This window comes from Danio aesculapii, chromosome 13 (assembly GCF_903798145.1).
Source record: "Danio aesculapii chromosome 13, fDanAes4.1, whole genome shotgun sequence".
NCBI classification, from domain to species: Eukaryota; Metazoa; Chordata; class Actinopteri; order Cypriniformes; family Danionidae; genus Danio; species Danio aesculapii.
Genome location: NC_079447.1, coordinates 35,465,364 through 35,483,801, shown reverse-complemented (window position 1 = coordinate 35,483,801; position 18,438 = coordinate 35,465,364). Strand labels below are relative to the sequence as shown.

General features: G+C 34.9%; 1 protein-coding gene across 1 annotated transcript in view; it reads left to right on the top strand.

Moving 5' to 3' along the window:
• Window positions 1-8,962, top strand: part of gfra4a (GDNF family receptor alpha 4a) — an 85,326-nt gene extending 76,364 nt beyond the window's left edge. Inside the window, 2 exon segments of the mRNA XM_056471481.1 lie at window positions 3,250-3,434; window positions 6,886-8,962. Of these exon segments, the coding sequence (XP_056327456.1) occupies window positions 3,250-3,434; window positions 6,886-7,020 (320 nt within the window). The 3' untranslated portion in view covers window positions 7,021-8,962.
• Window positions 8,963-18,438: the final 9,476 nt, after the last annotated feature.

The window sequence follows — 18,438 nt, the reverse complement described above, 5'->3', positions numbered from 1 at the left end:
AAATTACAAATTATATATATATATATATATATATATATATATATATATATATATATATATATATATATATATATATATATATATATATATATATATATATATATATATATATATATATATATATATATATATATTTACACACATACACATGTGTACACACAAAAACACACATATGCATACAGAAACCTTTAAAGGTGCAATAGGTGATCTGCCACAATGCTAGCCTGTTAGCATAAATCTCTGAAACACAGTCCCTCCCCTGCTGCCCAAAGTCACGCCTCCTGAAAACACATCAGATCATGACAGCAGAACCCTCTCTCATGTTGAACTAAAACTTGGCCAGCAGCGTGCACGAATTACACTCATTTCTAAGCAATACTTGCATGCTATTTTTGACCGAATATTCAGAGTAGCGGTAAACAATATAGGGAACGTTGTCACAGGTTGTCATTGTTCAATAAAGAACCAATGTGAATATAAAACCATCTTCAGCTCAGTAAAGCAGGCTAGGCGTAATAGCGCTAGTGATGTTTTGTTTTTAAACTAAATAAAAATCTACATTATCGATGCTGTAAAAGGTCCTTATGAAACTGAAAATAGTCACATCAATCTTTTGCCGGAAAAGTTCTGTGACTGGACAACACTTCTGTGCATATAACCTATTCATAACAACCCAATCTACATCAGCTCAGCTCTCTAAAATAGTTTTAAAACATAGGATTACCTGTCTAAAAGAAATACTTTAGCCATGGTGTCGTCCTTCCTCCAGTGTGCAAAAGTAACTCCAATATTAATTCAGGATTTTAAAAAAAGTTGATTAAGCATGTTTTTACCGCTCGCTCTCGTGCTCACTCTCTCTCTCTCTCTCTCGTGAACGCACAGCATGTGTATGCACAAACGGCAGAGCTGCGTACAAACAGGTGCGCAGTAGCTCAAATCTGCATTTGCTGACAGATAGTTTGAGCTACTTACCAGAATTATGGGAGATGTCGGCCTGACACTATTTTAATTGGATGAACATTTTTTAGTCTTATGCCTTACCCAGAATATAAAAATACATTTAGATCATTTACTTTAATCATTACTATTGGAATATGAAGAGACTTTCAACCAGAACAACAAAATATGTTTCTGAAGACAATCACCTACTACACCTTTAAGTATAAAATAGAAAAAACTAAATACAAGATACAAAGTACATAAATTTAAAAGTGTAATAAAATTATTGTAAAACAGTTTGTTGTCACCTATATCTTAAAGAATATCTTTAAAATATCCAAGAATAGCCATAACATTTCTCCTACATCATTATATTAAGTCACTTAAGTTTTAATAATGGAGATCAAATTATCATGAATTTGGTTCCAATGAAGAATTGTTGAAATCTTAAGGCAGTGGATTGCTCTAATCGAACTATACTATTGTATTTGTAACCACTGTTACATTTCATTTTTTGTGGGTGACTTAAATCCTGTAAGTCATAGTGAACATGTATGTTAGACATTATTTTTTTACTTTTTTCCATTATTACAATTAAAATACAATTTATATTAAAATACATATTTTATATCCATGCATAAATAAAATAGCAAGCTATATTACATATTTTAATGCCTTTGTGTTTTTATATCATTTTTGAGCTTATATTTTTATACTTTTGAAAGTATATTTCATAACAAAACCTATATTATCGATATTATTAAATATTTGTTCATTATTTTTGCCATTATTACAATTAAATTACAATTAATCAGGACTTTTTATATACATACACGCATTAATAAATTAATAATATATAAACGGAAATATATACACATTTTTAATGCATTTTTGAGTTTATCATCTTTGAGCCTCTTTTTATATTTTTTAAAGTATATTTCAAAACAACCTATATTATTGATACTATTAAATATTTTGTTGTACTTAACTGCATTATTATAATTATAAAAATGAAAGTAAATTAATAATAACATTTAACAGAAAATCTAAACATGCAATTTAAAATAAAATTATAATAGTTTTTTTAAATCATGCAAACAAATCAATAAAACACTGCCATCGTGCTGAGCTGCATTACACTTACAGTACATGTATGTATGAACATATGTATGCATGTATGTTAGTGTGTATACATATAGCAGGTTGTGCAATGGTTTAAAAGGACACTGTAGGCACAATACGTACAGTAAGGTATCAGGAAGTCACTCTCTTTCTCTCTCTTGTGCCTCATCTCTCTGTAAGATCAGAAAGATTAAGCAATTAGTGTTTCAATTAAGAAAGAAAGATCACTCAACCACACAGCCATTCACCATTCATAAATCTAATCTTTCATTTTTCCCCCAACAGAACAGAACACGCTCAGCGCTAGAAATGAAGATCAGCCTCAGTCATATGCAATACTATCCTCACTGCTGTGTCTTAATTGGGGTGACTTTCACGCCATGCCAATTTCAGACAAGTGACCTACTAGACCAGTGGAAATTAATCAATTCACATTATTATCATTCATATGGCCTGTCACTAAGTCTCAAATGCACTCATATAGAGTGAATAAAAGGGAGAAAATGAAGAGGAGTGCGATTTGGAATGTGTTTAGATTTAATATGGAAGTCCATTCTGCTGGTACATGGCTGACAGTAGAGGATATTTCCAAATGAATAGACACAGGTGTTGTACTATGGGTACGATTGGGCTTAAACGTCAAGATACCAGAGGTAATCAAACTTCTTTCAAAGCCACCGGCACAGAGGCTCACTCGAGTCCACACTCCATTTTATGCGACCAATCTTACCCAAGGGAAAACACACTGAGCAAGAGAAGAAAAAAACAGATAAGAAAGAAAATGGAAGACATGTGAAAAGAAATAAGGACTAACGCCAAGCATTTTTTTTTTTTTTTTTTTTTACTGCAGGGCAGGATTAGCTGATTGGTAATATAGGGATGTATAGAAACAGGCTATATTTAGAGCATTGAGTTTATGGTTTTGAATGCTGTCAACATTTACGCTGGAGAATTGATATAAATATATATGAGCCAGTCCTCTCTGGCTCCTCTGAGTGTGTTTTGTTGTTGTTATTGTAAGAAAGCATGTTGACGAAATCCAAAGGCATTTTGAAAAAGAGACGTATCTGAAAGAGAAAGCTAACTGAGGCATGACTGCGTTCCAGACGTGTTCATCTGCAGAAGGCATTGCTGTGAGGGAATGTGACTCTCTCTCTCTCTCTCTCTCTCCCCCCTTCTTTCTAACAGAGAATGCCATCTCTGCTTTTGGGAATGACACAGACCTGAAATCTGCAACCAACCAGGCTCCGGGCTCCAATACCAACACTTACAACCAGATCTTACCAGTTACCAGCACTGAGACCACTACTACTACCAATGGTGCTGCCACAGAGATTGAGCAGAACCTTCTGCGTCCACAGATGCCCACACAGGTATAAGCTTTCATGCTGACAGAAGTGTCAGCGGGAGGTGGCATTTACTAGGGTTGGATATTGTTTGGGGGTCTCAGGGGATTGGAACAAGTAATTAATAACATTGGAAAAGTAATTAATAACATTTCATTTTTGGTTGAACTATCCATTTAATGATGGTAGAGAAATACTAAAATGTATAATTTGTTCCCCTTATTGCCAATTTAAAGCATGATAACATGCAATGGCACAGTTAAACAGCCTGCCCTAGTACTGTACATTAGTATTTACATAGTCTTAATAGCAGTGACAACATCTATCCATCGTCCCACATCGGCAAAAAAAAAAATAATAATAAAAAAAAAAATCACCATATACATGTAGGCCTGTCATGATATATTGTCACAGAAATTGTTGTGATTATGGTTTCATTATTGATTATTATTGTCAATTTGAGATCATTTTATGCCACTGATTATGTAATATTTATCATTCTTAAGGTTATTTAGATTCTATAATTTGAAATTAAAAAGGTAAATGTCTTATTATATATAAGTAAATGTCCTATTAGGTAAATGTTCAATTATAAACTGACACCGGTGAGGTAGAATGTAAATGTCATTGTAAAGTGGCTTTAAAAGCTATTTATTTATTTTTTGTGAATATATATTGCAACGGCAAAAACGATTGAAGTCATCTCCAAGTATTGCGTAAGTCGATATATTGATTATTGTGACAGGCCTAAATACAGGACTGTATGTGCGCAGTGTTTCTTTACAAAACGACACTAACACCTACAGTACTGTCGATGTGTAATACAGTGCCTTTAAGTAATTTTTGTGGCGCTGTGTGAATGATTTTGATAACGTTGTTGTCAATTTTAGTACACTGTTGTCACAAACTTCAATACCCCTTAATGAACAAATTCATCCCCTTTAAGGTGGGTGTACACTGCAAATTCTGATGGTTGGAAATGGTCGAGGCTTCGAACCGTTCTGAAACCTGTCTCTACAGTGACACCTAGTGGTCATTTTTTTAATGTATTGCTCTGGAACAGCTTCAGCAACAAGTCAGGATTTGAACCCGGGACATTTGCAGCACAGTTACTCTGTACACACACACACTGTCCACTAGGCTACAGGAGATGGAGCTTTTTTTCTGAACCTGTCAGTCAAAAACAGATTCGCCAGGTCTCGATACACTTCTGATATGACCAATACTTTGAATCGCTTTAGTTACATGACCTGGTATTTCGAAACACTTTAGTCATGTGACCTGGGTGTTCCAAATCACATTAGTCACATGACCTGAGTGTTTTGGATCATGCTTCGGTGTAGTGTTTTGAAACACTTGTGCTTCGGGATCTCGACACTGTCAAAACATCAGTTTCACGTCATCCATCAATACCAGGACAAAAGTCATTCAACCACACTTAGGTAAGACCAAATCCAATCTGAATAAGCTGGACTTTAGCGCTGTGTACAGGGGTAGTAACGAGTGAACAAAGAAAACAACACAAAGGCAATGTTAACCAACATAAATACGTAAGATTTTGCTTTTCATGATTTTGTATGTTATGAATTTGTATGCTCAACAAGTAATGTTATTGAAGATAGTACAGGCACTTACTGCATTCACCATAAGTCAAAGTAGCACCAACTTGTCCGAAATACTAGGCTTAAACTGTTTTGCTGTTTTTTTTTTTTTCAACAAAACTAATTCACATATATATGGCTCCAGATGGCCAGTCCCCACTACACCTTGCTCCCACTTCATTTCAAAGGAGCGCTACCCTGTACCAAAATGGTGACTCTATTGATACATTCCTTCTAATAGACAACAATAGCGTAGGTGACATCTAGTGTAAATCGATGAGAAGACTGTCCTAGCACATGTCACGAGTGAGTTTAAAATAATTTGGACGCGGTAATACAGATGCAGTATTCCTGGTTCACCCTGTGGGAATTATATAGAAAATTATATCAACTAAACTATCTTCTCTGACAACTGTCATGCATGACATATCATAGCACACTGGCTGTTGAGCAAGTTTATCTTCATAATTGGCCAACCAGATAGATTGACAGGTCGGCTCAACGATTTCAAGCCAACAGCTCCCAAACTTTATAAAATAACCAGGAGCTTGTAAGCAAATCGTCTTGGCTTTTAAGTTCTGCTTACACGGTATGAACCACAACCATACAGTACAAGCATCAACATTTACCACGCAGCTTCTCCTGATGAGAAAATAATCACATACAGCCACAAAAATCACAGTGTATGCTCGCCTTTAGAGCTCTGTTGTGTGCGAACACAGATTTGCATTGTGTATGACAGTGCATATGCTGTATACATCACATCCAAAATTGACTAGAAATCCATTCGGACCATCCAGACTGGAACATATTTTGAAAATACATACATATATATATGCCTTTTTAATCTAATTTCAACATACATATGGATGGGGTTTGTGAAAATTGGATTTCTTTTTTTTTTCTAAATGGATTGGAGTCAGATATGCCTTTCATGTCTGTCTGAACAAAGCCACAAATGCGTGTTTGTCTGCCTTCTGAGAGAAACGGCATCAAACCAGCCTACATGATTTCCCTGACTGACCAAGCTCGCCACACTGGTCTGGTTTTGTGATTTTTAAAGGGTTTTTGTATCTTGAGACCAGTAAACTCATTTAATGCAGATTGGTTTAAGCTTTGTTTGTTCTGATGCAGTTTTTTTTTTTTCAACTAATTTCAAATCAGAACTTTACAACAGACTTTTGATAATATGATGCCAAAATTGTTTATCGTTCAGAACAGAATTTTGATTATTTACTCAAAAAAACCTTTATTTATAATCAAGTGTGTATTCATTATTCTTACATACTTTTGTTCATGATTTTTAAAGATGAAAGATGTCGTGTAACCTGCACTACTGTTCCAAATATGTTTTTTTTTCTTAATGAAATGAATACTTGATTTTTTTTTTGTGTTTACCATGACAATATATTACTACTGGATCTGTGATTGGTTGGTGATATCTGTAAAAGACAACCAAATGTAGAAATGAGAGGCAATGATGCACGATAAGTCACATTTTAACAAATGTAATTGTGACTTTTTCCCCTCACTTTTAAGTGTGTCTTGCAATTATGACTTAACCCCTCAAAATTCAAAAAGTCAATTTATTATCTTTTTTCTGAAAAAAAAGTCATAACAGTTTGAATTTTGATAACACATAATAAAAAAATGTTATTAATCCAAAATGTCACAATTATATATATATATATATATATATATATATATATATATATATATATATATATATATATATAAAACTTGTATTTTTTTTTATTCCATAGCAGAGGCCAAGCTTTTATTGGCAAAATTATTAAATGCACAAATATGGAATAATAAACCACAAACAACAGCATGTCATACATCTAAAGCTCTTACTTGCTGTGTTTGTGATTTAGATGAATGAGCGAGACAGACTGTGGGGTGACTCCACGCTGCCGTCTCCTGATCTGTACGACTCCAGTCCCACCGCAGCCCACCTGGATGAACTCATGTGGCTCCTCCCTTTCCTGCCGCTCACGCTCCAGCTTTAAAATCAAGCAATCAGTCAAAGCAGAGCAGAACTGGGACAGAGAGAGAGTGTGTCTTCATCAGTTTAACCTCCACATCATTCAAAGAGGACACAAGAACCACCGAACTCTTCAAACATGTGAAACCCTGCTCCATTCCTCCAGTCCAGTTTAGTGTTTTCATCGTTTGTGTTCACAATGACTGATTTCAAGGTTTTGAATAATTGTGTCTCTCTCATGTTTTGGGCTGAAGATGGCGTGTGTAAAACCCCGTTCGGATTACATGATTTTGCCACACTTTGTTTGACATATTGTCATAATGTGTTAGTGCACAACAACCCATGTCCGCAATGCTTCAAGACGTCATGACAGAAAGTCTAGCATGTTTATCCATGATGAGTTCAGTCACATGAGTGACCAATAGGAGCACAGAATCTATTCCATACACAACATTTAAAATGATATGAGTACGCTTGAAACTACCATGACAGAATAAAATAAAATGTTAGCAATCGGTAGCAGATTCACTTCTAAAGTCACCATGTAAACAAACAAATCAGACAATTACAAGGACATCTAGAAATTGTGGGGTTTCTTGAAGTGTTGTAACTATACTGGAATTCGATACCAATCACAGCTGAAATGTTCATTTTCCGATAACGCATTCCTAAACAGTGCTGATTTGCCTGTCTGTGCTCAACAGAAATGACTGTGATTGGTTATGCACACATGCACATGCACTTCGTAATGCACACATTACAAAGTCCTGGCTGTGGCGGAAGAGGATACAAGTATTTGACTGGCCTGTCTGCAGTCCTGACCTGTCTCCAATAGAGAATGTGTGGCAAATTGTGACGCACAAATAAACGTTTTAAAAATTTCAGTATCATGACAACCCTAATTTCTTTGACAGAGATCACATGATGATTGATTGCAAAGTAATGTGTAGTCTGACATATTTGGTACCCATAACAAAGTCATGATTTTATCTAGAAAAAAATCCTAATCTGACACAGTGAGTGGCAATAAAAATGGTGTCATCCGAACGGAGCTTTTCAAAATTAATCACTGAAATGGCTGAAGTCACGCCAACTATACAATTCTATAACAAAAAAACAAAATGGAAAATCATCCATATTTAATATCTATTTTTTCCTAGCTCTTTCTAATGGATGCCATTGGTAAGTGTGCTGTATATTCACCCGGATAGAAATGTGTTTTTGATGTTTGCACAGGAACAAGTGGCGAGGGAAAGGAAGCTGATGTAAAACGCCTATGATGAGAGCTCTTTGGTGGGCTTCAGCGAAGGTCTTTATTTTTGTAACGTGTCTGTGTTGTTCAGATGTACAGTACATACCACAGGCTGGAGAAAACAGCAGAGATTTGAAGAGTCCAATGAGCAGTTCTTGTAAACTTCACCTGTGAATAAGGAAGTCTGAAATACCGCATCAAGCTGCTTACTGCAAAAGAAGCACAAAAAAAACTCTTACACAAAGCACTTCCATGTCCATGTGAATTCGAGCAGCTTTACCCTTCTCCCAATTCACCATTTGTCTCAGCCAATCAAAACAAGCACACGGGGCTTTGGATTCTCTCCAGTGACTGATGACAGCTTTTTCTGCGCCTCCATCCCATGAGCACTTGACATCTGCAGTTGTGTTGCTTTTTTTATTCTCGATTGTACTGTGATGACAAAAAGGTGAGTGAAACGTAAATGCTTTCACCCCAAATGACCCCTGGAGACTTTTGACCAACCTGCGACCTGCATTACAAAACGGGCCAAAGTATTTCTGTCAAATGGGTGGACATTGTGGAATTTATTTGTGATTTCCTGAAAAAAAATAAGAATAATAAAGCTGCCAGATACGGATGTACAGAGTAGTGTTTGTGTGTCAGATCTGTGAATACGTCGCAAACAGAGCAGTTGTTTATATATTTAAATACAGTATAAAAGCTCCAGTTTGTCATTTCTATAAATCAGTGTTTTTTTTTTCTTTTACTCTTCATTGCATAAAACAAAAAACAGGATATCTAAAATTACAAACTCTTATGCAAATAAACTTTTCATGGAGTATACACAGACTGAAGGCATTTATATCTGTCACATCTGTTGAGGGGGTTATATATACACTATTTACTATACATAGCATTTAATATAACCCACATACAGGCTACTGAATATAGCATTTTAAGACAGTTATATGTACTAACAAGGAAGTATCTATCGGAGCTGTTTGTGTACATATCATTAGCATATTAGGTGTTGAAATGCTTATGCATCTATAGCAGGGGTGTCAAACTCAGTTCCTGGAGGGCCGCAGCTCTGCACAGTTTAGTTCCAAGTAAAGACACCTGGGGCCTGTTTCAGTAAGGAGGTTCAACCAACTCGGAGTTTCAACTCTGAGTTGATTTACAGAGATATTAAAAACTCAGTTTTCGGTGTCAGAATAGCGGATCCGAGTTAGGTCAATCAACTTTGTGTAGACCAAATATATGCCTATAAAAAGGCATTATCAATGGAGCGCAGATATATTATGTGTGACGTTTAAAAAAAAATTACACAAGTTGATCAGTTTTATTAGATTTAAAAGATAACTTGTGTCTGCCTTTTTTTATTGATCAAGTGATAGAGGTTGATATGACATTTAGAATGCAAGTAGAACTAAACAATAATTTTTGAAAGAATAATAATGCCATTAATCTAGTAACAGTAGCTACATGTCCCTGTTGAAGGTCTGTGAATTTAAGCTAATTATTTATTTAAAAAAAAAAAAAGAACAAGCCATTCTTGTACGTGACTGTTCTTTGTGTGACTGAAATGTAGGCAATAGCTATGTTTCCATTCAAAAATATTAATTATATTTATGTGCACAACTGGAATATCGCATAAAAGATGTGCGAATAAAGCAGCGTTTCCATCCAAGTCAAAAAGAACAAAATCGTCACTTCCTGATTAAACGGGTGCCAAATATCAACAGTAAAAACAGAAGTTACGGCAGTAGAAGAAGCTGCCTTAATCTTTTCTTTATTTAATAAATGTACAAGCGCCTCAGAAGACAATGCTGACACACAATGAATGCGTGGTGGCATTTGAAGCCATGAGACACGGAGAACAGACGCTCTTGGCACGGTACAGATGGTCTGGAGGTCATTAATAATATAATAACAGTAATACTGAAATGGTTCAGATGTTTTAGAATGACCAAAACAACATTTAGGATGTGTTGCAGTGTGCTTAGCCTGCTGGTTTGTCCATTAACACACATTTTCATCATCATATCTTATAAGAAACCTTTTTTTAATGCACATACTGGAATTTGTTCAGTAAAAGTGTTTAAATCTTAGTTTAGGCGCATCTTTTCTATCGAATAAAAGTTTATCGTACTCAGTTATGCACATGTTTTTTTATGTGTATTTTCAAAGTTATGTGTACCATGACGTTTTCATCAATCGTTTTTATGCGCATATCCAAAATGAGCATTAACATAGGTGGGTGGAAATGTAAGGCTAAGGCGAGAAATACTTCTTCGTCTTTAAAAATAGGAAGGAGACTGACAGAAACTGAGTTTAGAGAATAAAACCTGCTCCTGACCAGGTTAGGGTTACAGAGTAAGCTACCACAGTAACTGACTCAGAGTTAAAAAGTTACCTCTCTTTCAGAAACATGCTTGACTTACCCTGCTTTCTCCAGTTTAACAAACCTGCCATTTTGAAACGGAAAACCCAGAGTTTTTCTCATTTCAGGGTTAAAATACAAAGAGTTTTCACTTAACCTCCTTTCTGAAACGGGCCCCTGAGCTAATTGAGACCTTCAGGTTTGTTTGAAACCTACAGGTAAGCGTGTCTGTGCAGGGCTGTGGCCCTCCAGGAGCATTTAGTGTGTTTATATACAGTAGTCAGCATTTAAAGTGGATCAAAACCTTACATCTAAACTGTTCTAAATCTATTGAACAACTTCCAATTTTGTCTTTGAATTTAAAAAAAGTTGCAAATGTTGACTACTGTGTACATTAGGAATATATTTTTGGTGTTTATGTACATATACTGAAGTGTCTATTGACGGGAAAATATAAGGGGTTTATATATACACTGAAGTATCTATCTATAGCATTTATATCGTTTAAACTCATATACACTGAAGTATGCAATGATCTGGAGCATTTAAGGTGTTTGTATACTTAGAGAAACTGTTCACTCCCCCCAAAAAATTAACATTTGCTCTCCGTTAACTCTCGCTCAAGTGATTCTAGAGCATACGAATATATTTAAGTTGGAAACATGTAACCACTGACTTCCATAATAGGAAAAACAAATACTGTAGAAGTCAATGGCTACAGAGGTCCAGCATTTTTTTTTCTAAATAGCTTCTATCATTAAAAAAAAAAAAATGGTTTGGAAGGAATTAAGGTTGATTAAACGATAGAAATTTCACTTGTGGGTAAACAAACACTTTAAGTGTCTATCATATTGATGTTTATATATTATACTTTATCTATTTACAGCCTTTTTAGTGCTTATAGAAATATCTATAGCATTTAATGTTTGTAAGTATCTGTCTATAGGTCTGTCTGCTGATCTATTTTTTTTTAACCATCAATACTATATTGTGTGAAAGTTTGTGCTTGCATTTCAAAAGTAACATACTTGTGGGCCGTCAATCAGCTCAAGCTGAGGGGGTAATGAGAAACTGGAGGAGTGAAGTAACCCTCATTTATTTGGAGCACAGCCACTGCAGTGCCATCTATGTGCATGATCTGGGTCAGCACACACATCTACACTGTCCTTCAGCACGAACAACCCACAACATCATCAAACACAGTAACAGCACTGAACAGCTATAGAATATAAGCAGTTTATATATAATCTGTAGGAATTTAGGTGTGTGGTCATGTGAGACAGTTAGGACATCCTATTGAATTTTGTGATTTTCTGTATCAGGAAACAATATAAAGACAACTACTGTATATCTTTGGCAGGTCTTAAAATATGTGGATGAACAAAATCACATGAAATCTCACAACATGTCATCATTTACTGTATATTAAAGTAATCATGTTTAGAGCTTAGTCTCTCTGCTTATTTGCAGGAGTTTTGTAGAATTTTTTTTGCACAGCTTTTGGCACAAAATTTCAGTCAGAATGAGCTCTGGACTATTGCAACACCTTGATTTATTTATTTATACATTTAGTTTGTTTTTCTTTTCAGCAGTTCTGCACCAGTAGATTTGCTGGTGTGCTTGGGATGATTGTCTTGTTGCATAAACCCAGTTTTGGCTAAGCTTTAGCTGTCAGATAAGAGTCAAAGTGCTAAAACTTCTGCTGATGATCAGTTCAGGCGTTTGACTACCAATAACAGTGTCTGATTTATTTTCATTTATGTCTTTTGTTGTTGTTCATCAGAGGTTTTATTTTCCAAGTTTTAAACCCTGCCAAAGATCAGATCATTTTTTATGCCCTGATATGGAGACACTTCTTGTTTATTTTGTAAATAACTGAACAAAAATTACATGAAAATTAAGATACAAATTATACCAAATATCATTTTTGTAGTCAAAAATTATAACTGACCTACTCCCTTTCATCCGGCCTACTGCCATCTCATTTATCACACTCTGATGTCTACAATCAAGAAAAAAAATAACAAAAATCAAACAAGTAATATTTAAACTAAAAGTACAAAAGTTTTAAAAAGGCTACAACAGTTTGCCTTTAGGGTGTGCTTTGAAGTGTAGTCTGTCACCACAACAAATTAATTACTAAATTACTAGTTTTTAATTTAAGTGGATTGATGATAAAACAATTACGTTGTTCCTCAAAAAAGCCTAAAGAATTGTGTTGTTGCAGCTTATTTTTTAGTTGTTGAATAAACAGCAAACATAATTTGAGTGTATGGGATTAAAAGGATTATACTATTTTTATTAGTCATTAAATCAAATTGAACAATCTATTTATTTGGTTAATGAGTATCAGTTTTCATTCAAGAAAATGAACAAAACGGGTTGTTCTGGTGGTTACACCACTATTCCTAGGGTGTCCAAACTTTTTTACATGACTGTATATACTTATGCACATTGTAAAAAGCGATTAATAAAAAAAGTGAGTAAACCCAAGTTGATTTTACTTAAAAAAAAAAAAAAATGTAAGCATTTCAGTTTTAACTTAGAGCTGTTAAGTTCACGTAATATTTATTATGCACGTAACTCATTTACTTAATAATTTGGAGACAGTGAGTTTACTCAAGTTTTTACAGTGTATACTAAAGTATATATTGTATACTGAACAATCTTTTTACAGTCATTGCAACCATCCAAACTACAAATACTACAAAGTGTACAAAACTGTAAACTGAATAAATTAAAACTTTTCTCCATTTATTTATAAATTTTCCCAAACCTTTTACTAGACGGAAAAATATTTCATTACAATTAACACAATGATTTATGTAAAGTGATGCTCAAAAAAAGCAAAATCAACAGCTATTTACTAATCAAACACATACAGGCACTACAAAAATAATAGCCTCAACTCCTGCCATCGAGTTCTTATGAAGCAAAATGTCTGTGCTAGTACATTACCTTCCATTTACAGCCTCAGCAAGTGGTTCTGTGTACATTCACAACAGTCTGAAGTGTGAGCATCCTGTCGCATACTGACCTAGTAAACATTAGAAATCTGTCAAAAGTAAATATTACACATTCAGATCACACACTCAAATCTAATCTTACCTTTTATATTGGTTACATCATCCTTGGATAGCCTGAGGCAGGGGAAAATCTGGAAATCTACCTTTAGCTCTAAAAACCTGATCAAACACAAATAAAGCATCCAAGCAGGATCTGAAGGAGCACTTGGTAATTAAAGACAGGTGTGATTGATCAAGGCTGCAGCTGAACTCTGCAGGAAGAGGAACAGGGATGAGCACCTCTGGCCTGGTTGCTGCTATATCGGACAGGGAAGCGGCCGGAAGTTTACAATAATTATTTATATCATTTATTAAATTTCCCATTTATTGTATTTTATTAACGCTACCCCCACCCCAACCCTAAACCCAACCATCACAGTAACATAAAAACAGTAGTTGTACCAAGTATTATTTATGTTATCTATTAAATTACCCAATGAATTGTATTTTTTTTTATGCCTAGCCCCACCCCAAGCCTAAACCCAACCGTCACAGTACTGTAAAAATATTAATTAGTATTATACAGTGTCATAAAAAATACTGCTATATTAATGTGAGTATTGTACTTCCGGCCAGCCGCGTATCCGATCTAGACTTTACCCTCTGGCCTGAGGGTTAGTAAAGTAACAGCAAATTTAAAATGCATTTAATAAATAGTAAATACTAATACAGATCTCTAGGTGACTAGGTTTAAAGTAGAAAGATGTATATACAAAATGTGCATTTGAAGTTATTTTGTTTGACTAGCTTAGCTAGTTTGCAATTATCCACAACCTTCCCATGAACTGCAATATTAAGATTTTTAATTACAAGATTGAACAGCTCGGTTTGACAAATACAAGCATTGTTGAAAATTTTTGTTAAACTTGGACAATAGAATGAAGTTTTGCTGAAGAGTCCAAATGATGACTTTCAAAATCCTTTCATTTTAAAGGTCCAGTGAAATAAAAATAACGTTTTTGTAAATATATATATATATATATATATATATATATATATATATATATATATATATATATATATATATATATATATATATATATATTTATCAGTAAGTTCATTTTAAGGATATCTATTTGCTTAAGTTGTGACGTATGAAATACTGTTTCCGAGTCCAAGCCGCTACTCATTTGAATTAAAAAAATATTTGTTTATGACCACTTTTTAGTCATATCACAAATTAAAGTTTATTTTATAAAAAATCATGGTGTACGCTACAGTCTCTGGACTTGCTGCATCACAGACATCAATATTTTAACAATTTCTAAAAAAAAAAAAAAAAAAAAAAAAATCACTTTCTGGCCATCGGATATATATATATATATCATGATTTTTGAAAGTAATAGCTTTGTAAACGTTTATTATTATCATCATCATCATCATCATGTTGAGCCTCCCCTTACAGTTATATATAGCGAGTGGACCCCAAAGCCACTTCATCTGACGTCACACTTAAGCGGATAAGCTAGTGTGCTACAAAACAGCGACAATATTTTTCGTTTAGAGGATATAAAACTGATATAAACATCTAAAGTTTGCAGTAAATGGAGCAACATTTTTTTTTTCACATCACCTTCTACTTCAGTTTCTCATCAAATCTTGACCAACCAAATGCTCTCCAGTATCTGACATGCCCCGCCCCCTTTAAGACACTTCTTATCAACCACTCTCACTGGCAGAGCTGTGATAAATAAAATGAAAAATAAAATGCTATTGGCATTTTTTTTTAAGGGGAGGAGCTCTCTCATCATCAGTTGAGATTACATGAAACACATTTCAAAGCACTTCACGAGACCTTAAGGAAATGTTCATATATTGTGTTTTGCCAGAAAAACACAACATTCATTATAACTAAACTTCAAATAGTTGTACAGTACAAAATTTTTTTTTTTAAACACGTGTCAAAATAATCGTGTATGATTTTTGACTGTAGCACATAGTCGAGGAGGTTAAAACCTCTGGGCTGGAACAGGGTCAAAATGATCATTTAAGTGCAACAAACTCTTGAAAAATTTACCAACAGCATTTCTGGATTTTAGCCAATACACTGGATCAAACCCAAATGGTGGACATTGCCATTTATTGATGGGAAAGCAAAGTATCAGCAATAGATCTGAGTGTGGAGACTCTGACAGCTCCCTCATAATCTCATTTCAACGGAGTCTGCTCTGACGAGACTCTGGATAAAAGCGTACGCCGGCAGAGGAAGTTGTCATGAGTTTGTTTACCCTCATTCGCTTGCTTGATAATGAAGAGATAAGAAATGCATTTCATCTGTCCTGCTGTGAGCTTAAATGTTTACAAAAGCACAGTATGCTTTGAAAATAAGCAATGTGTTTTGATGTCTACATCAGCCACTTTAGCATTTAGGCATGTAGATGAGGTCAAAAGGATCCGTTGTTCCGAAGGGGAAAGAAAGGCGCTTTAAGAGATTCAGAACTTGGCATGGCTGTTGTTGCCGTCAGACCGGCTGCTCTGAGTATTTCAGAAATTGATGTACTTTGATTTTCAAGCACAATCAAGTGGCAGAAAGAAAGAGAAAATATCCAGTGGGTGAAAATGCCAGAGGTCAGAGGAGAATCAGCAAACTGGTTCAACTGATAGAAAGGCAGCAGCATCCCTGGCTTGTTTATGGCTGGTGTACAAGAGTAAACAAGCCAAACATATTGCTGTTTACGCACAGTGTTTAAAGCTGACATGAAATGGAAGTTAAGATTGTCCTTTTTTTACTCTATCATGATGTACATCCACTTGAAGGGCTCCTGAAATGAGAAAGAAATATAGGGCGGTACAAGATTTCTTCCATTGGGAACTGAATGGATTGTTGAAAGATAAGTGTTGGTTACAAAATGAAAGAAGACTGACGAATGAATGAAGGCAGAGCATAAACAAGACAAGCCCTAATAGCATCGCCCTGAAACATTCCATGCGACCAGAAGTGAAGTCGTTTCGAGGGGGAGGGAAGGTTATTATATTCAATGAATGATCTGGGGGTAAATGCATTTTGACAAAATAAAGTGCACAAATACAGTACATCATTTATAACAAGCACTACAATATACAAATAAAAAATTAAAAGCTTGTTTTGATTTTATTCCAACTTTAAAGGCACAATATGTATGATTTTTTTAGCAAAATATCCAAAAAGCACTTATGTACTTTATCCCAAATGTTTTGAAGAATGGTCAAATCCTCAAATAATAAGCAATTTTAACTAGTGACATGGACCAAGTAGTACTACATGGTTCTCTAATGATGCCACACACCATCGATTTTTGATTTAACAGAAAACAGGGAAACACCAGACACATTCATTCCATATGTTGTGCATTTTATTAGAGTGCACAGAGCAGCATCATAACAGAACCCTAAAATGTATTTAGTATAATAAAACAGCACTGTATCTTCCCCACATGATCATGAGAGGAAAAAACTAAAGCAGTGAACTGAGCTAATAAAACTCTGCTGCTTTTGTGCTGCATCCGTCTGTCATCAGCAATTGCTGCAGTGCTCTCATTTCATTGCTTTATATTACCATGATTTTAAGTTTTGAATATTTTAGCTCATCTATGAACATCATTTTTGGAGGAGTCCTATTAGTATTTTTAGTGACGTGACCTGTGCGGAGACCTGGCAGGCAAAAACAAATGGCTGTAATGGCAGCTACACTTGGATCTCCATAGAAGTGCAGCAAAATCTGGTAATTTTCCAGCTGTTTAAAGCTATGAATATTTGGATCAGATAAAAAAAAAAAAAAAAAGTTTTTCCGTATTTTAAGACATTTAAAACCATTATGTCCCAGTCAGAGCTCTAATTGGGAGACGTTTACATATATCTTGTGGGTATTCCTCAGCGATTTAGTCATTGGTAATGGCGTTATAGGGCATAAGGGCATGTCTGCTTTTATATTTGTTTTTTTTTGCTTCAATATTTTAATATTTGCTGGTAAAGAAAATCAATTGGTTCACTTCTGCTACAACCTACTGTATAGGTACTATATTGTTATGGGATGCTACCATTTGGCACAAATCTCTAAATTTGTCCTTTCTGGCTGTTCTTCTATAAGGGAATTCTGTATAAAACACAACACAGGCATGTGTCCTTGTTGGTTAGTAACGTTACATATTCTTGTAGGACAGTTATCTGACTTTTTGGCCGAAATAAAGAGAAATCATTCAGCCCGTGACTTGGCGGTCAAACACCTCTGAAATTGGTTGAAAGTGAACAAATCCAAAACATTTAAGAACTTGTTTACACCTGTTTTTAGTTTTGTCCTGTAAATACATCTTTACTGTATACCAAGTGTAAACAGGGCCTTGTATGTTCTGAAGGCAAAAGGGCCTTTAACCTGGATGTTGAATTTTTCTAGAGTGTGCTTTCGTTTGGTTTAAATATTACTTGTTTGTTTGGTTTTGTTCATCAGTTTTGTTGGTTGTAAGCAACAAAACTGTGTGGAAAATGGGACGGTGGTACATTGGGGGAAAAGAAGTGGGGCAGACAATTGCTGACCACGTTATTCATTTTTGTTGAAAGATTCTTGGTTTTGAAATTGAATTCTGTTAGATATAATTTGTACCCTAATTTAGATGCACTTTTTGTTGATCAATAGTAAACAAATAAACTAGAAGATTGAATAAAAATGAGAGGAATATGTTCGAAACAAAGCATACTTCAAATCAAAGGCCAGAACGCTGGTAATTAGGCAAGACATACCTAATAAAAACGGCCGGTAAAAGTAAGTGTTGTGCCATTTCCTCAAGC